Source organism: Pezoporus flaviventris, unplaced genomic scaffold, assembly GCF_033815535.1.
Source record: "Pezoporus flaviventris isolate CSIRO_AGI_PZ_B2104156 unplaced genomic scaffold, CSIRO_AGI_Pfla_v1 ptg000331l, whole genome shotgun sequence".
Classification (NCBI taxonomy): domain Eukaryota; kingdom Metazoa; phylum Chordata; class Aves; order Psittaciformes; family Psittacidae; genus Pezoporus; species Pezoporus flaviventris.
Window position 1 is genome coordinate 162,733 of NW_026892878.1, and position 3,748 is coordinate 166,480.

At 47.7% G+C, this 3,748-nt stretch overlaps 1 protein-coding gene across 1 annotated transcript; it reads right to left on the reverse strand.

The window, feature by feature from the left end:
• Window positions 1-926: 926 nt before the first annotated feature.
• On the reverse strand, window positions 927-1,898 carry LOC133263516 (G-protein coupled receptor 35-like). Its single transcript, XM_061443303.1, has one exon. It carries the CDS (start codon window positions 1,896-1,898, stop codon window positions 966-968), a length of 933 nt encoding a protein of 310 aa, XP_061299287.1. The 3' UTR covers window positions 927-965.
• Window positions 1,899-3,748: the final 1,850 nt, after the last annotated feature.

The following is a 3,748-nucleotide window of genomic DNA, read 5'->3' on the forward strand; positions in this document are numbered from 1 at the left end:
GCCCAGATTTATGTCTGATAGGCAGAACGAAAAACTCTGTTCTGGGGTCTACAGTGCTTTGCCGGGCTCTGTTTTTCCATGCAGTAATGGCTTTATTTATACCCACAATGGTTTTAGTCTCACAAATGCCAGGGTGTTGCCACAAGCTGGTACAAATGTTAATGGGCAGGAATGGGGCAATAATCTCAGGCCACTGTCTTTACTCCATGCACAGCAATAGCTGTGTCCTGGTAATAGCTGCAGGCTTTGAAATGATACAGGCTGGCAGGAAGCTCCCAGTGTATAGTTTGGTGTGAGCAGCACAGATGTATTAGGTTTGGCATTGTAGTACATGTTTTTTTTTCTTGGTTTTAAGTGACCCTCTGTATAGCAGCACCAGAAGTGGATTTGTGTACTGCTGTGTGGGTGCTCAGTTTCCTGTGTTTAATTGCATGTTATGTACCAGTAAGTGCATGGTGGAAACAGTGGCCTTAGCATCTGTTTTCCATCCCACATGGCTCTTCCTCTCGAAACTGCGATACAATGATCTAAGACCATAGTCAAAGCTGGAGTCAAGTCACTGAGGACAGAAGGACAAAATTCAAGTTAATATCAGACCCTTTGGAGAGGGTTGCCCCTTTTTAGCAGGTACGCCTGCACCTACGATCATTGCAAGTACTGTAGAAGGTTCCATTTCCTCTGCCTCAAAACTTCAGCAGCGCTGGTGGCTCTTAACACCTACACTGTGCAACACCTTGTTTATGTTGTGACTTGATCTGGTGGCTGGGATGGGGGGCTAGATGAGCTTTGTAGGCCCTTTCCAACCCAGGCTATTCTCTGACTGTGTGGTCTCTCCAGAGAGAAAGAGCGACAGTTAGCCCAGTAACACTGAAGATGTCTTATCCTGATGTTGCAGAGATGTTTTTTTTGCGGGGGTTGCTGTTTTTCATCCCTCTTGCCTCCCTCCTTCCACCCCACTCTTTCCTTTAGCAAGTGTGTGTCTGCAAGGGATGGAGTTGATCTGTTTTTTCACTGCTGGTTTTGGAGGGTAGAAGGGCTTCATGGAACTCCTTGGTCACAAAGTAGTGGCAGACACTATCCAGGCAGCAGTTAGATGTGGCAACACACCTTGTCATGGGGGAGATGTTCTTCATAACATGGAGCATGAAACAGATAGCTCCAATGCTATCGGTTACGAACCTGGCAAGTAACCCAAAGAAGACTGGCAGAAAACAGACTAGAAACACAATCAGGTTTGCATAAAGAATGTGAACAGCTTTCTGGATTGGTTTCTCCTCTGGTGAATTGGTGTTCAGGCATCTCTTAAGGCTCCTGATCGCTTCTGTGGAGCAAAAAGTCAAGGTTGCTAATGGAAGAATAAAAATGAAGAACATGGAAAGCAGGCTCAGAGCAGCAGGCACGGTGGTATCCTTCTGGAAGCACAGGGTGGACTGGCTCTGCTGAATCTGTGCAGTGGCACCGATTATCCCAGAAACCCACAGAAGCCCACAGAGAAGGGCTGCCTTTGATGGAGACCCGAAGGCCCTGGCTTTCAAGGGGTGTTTTATGGCAATGTATCGGTCAGTGGAGATAAATGTAATTATGTAGGTACTCACTGACATGTTGATGAAATACGTTGTCTCTGTAAACTGGCAGAGTACATCCCGGGCTGACTTATTCCAGAGCAAATAAGCCCTGAAAGGCAAGGTGCAGATGGCAAAGCAGTCTGCAAAGACTAAGTTGATTACATACACCCTCGTTTCTGTCCACTCCTTTATCTTGCAAAATAACACCCAGAGGGCAAGGACATTAAATAGAGCTCCAATAAAGAAAAGGACCTTATACAGAGCAAGTTCAAAGAGACAGACACGGTGATAAAGTTCTGGACTTCTGATACTGCAGTTGCTGGACACATTCATTGTCCTGTTGTGCAGAAGTTGTGTGATGTTCTGAGACCTGAAATAGGAAAAGACACAGTAAGACTTTCCTCCTACCTCTTGATAGATGCATATCCCGTAGAAAATAAGGTATTTAAGTACCTATTTACTTTGCCCATCACAAATGTGCATTTGAGTCTACAAAGCTGGCCGCCTCAGCCTCTAACTGGATGCATCCTCTGTCAAGCTTTGTGTACATTTACTCAGTTTAGGAGTAAATATCTCCAAGTACACTTCCAATAGGACACGGCAGGCAGTCTGTATTAAATAGTGGCATCTTGAATGGAGGGGTGGAATAGCAGTGAGAAGAGCCCCCATAGACAGTGAGGGCATCCTGTGACAATGGGATTCCTTAGGCCAGACTGTGCAAATGAGGTAAGGTTACCCTTAGCTTGGTTATGAGCTAGGCAGGGATTGCAGCAACCAAACCTAAAGCCCAGCACAACCCATGAGCAAAAGCTCTTCTAGCAGGTCTGCTGGCTTGGGAGACAGAGGAGCGGTGTGAAGGCCTGGAGGGGCATAGCAGATGTCACTTGGTGGACATGCTCGTGCTCTGGCTCTAACTGGGCAGGTTTCTGAGCCTTCGGGCTGCCTTGCAAACCTGGAGCTCCTGCTCAAAGCTGAGGAAGAGAGATGAATCCGAGTTCCTGCATCCCAAAGGCATGCTTGAAACCCTAAGTGAGTGAGTGAGGCATGTAGCCGTCCACTCCTTGTGAGGGCAATGAGGGGGTGCAAGGATTAACCTGATTGTAAGCCCGTGCATTCCAGGAGAGAGTTCCATTCTGTGGATGTAAAGCAGACACTCATGCCTGAAAGAGGGAACACCAGTGCAAAACAAGGAACTTGCCATTAAGGGCTGCGTGAGATGGCTCCTGCTCAAGGCAGGCATTCTGTCACCCTGCCAAGTCTGTCAGATGTAAGTAGTAGCTACTGAGTCTGTGTCACACTGGCTGCAGGATGTTCTGCAAGAAAACTGGTTATGTGAAGAGTGTGAGTTCATGGGCTGATGGAAATCAGCTTTTGTCAGAGCCCATCCTGTGCACAGTGGCTCTATGTGGCCTGCAGAAGGAACAGTTCTCTGAACTGGTGATTCTGTGTGTACGTCACTGAATTTCTGCTTGCACCTAAATGCACTTTGGAAGGAATTTAACTTCTGAATTTGAAGTATGTGTTTTTTTGCCATTCCTACAGGAAACTGCAATGGTGAAACCCTACAGCTTTCAGAGATATAGGGAGGAACACCATGACTGAACAGGCTTGGTTAAGCAGTTGTTTGCCTCTCCAAGCAACTCAGACCTCCTTGTGGTCATTTGCTGAGAGCACTTGCTGCAAAATCAGACTTCAGTGACTGATAAACACACAAATAACTCAACTGCTGGGCGATATGTAAGTGTCTTAGGCACTCACAGGCACTAACGTGGGTCGTGCACAGAGCTCTCTCTCCAGTTCTTGTGTGCTCAGCCCTGGGTTTCCCAACAGGGGCTTGCTGCTCACTGCCTGCACCCTGGAAGGAAGCTGTTTGCTGTCACCTGAGGAAAACCTCTCTGCACTACAGTAAGTAGCAGTAGGGAAATAGCTTACATCAAAGGCTGAAGCTGCCGCATTGTTATGCTCATTAACTGCATCAGGCAGACGTGTTTGCTGGCATGGCTGATGCCCAGATTGCTTTCATCAGCTCTGGTCTGCAATGCCAGCAGCAGCCTCTGTGCTGGAGTACAAGGCAGGCAAACCGGGCTGGTGTGCTCTGCTGCATGAAAGGGCTGTGGCTGACACCACCCTTAGAGCTGGAGATGTGGCCCGAATGCAGTTCCCAGCATTGGGGCTCAGAAGTG

Bases quoted from the DNA above. Each gene is read 5' to 3' on its own strand.
- LOC133263516 (XM_061443303.1), bottom strand. From the start codon at position 1,898: ATGAATGTGTCCAGCAACTGCAGTATCAGAAGTCCAGAACTTTATCAC.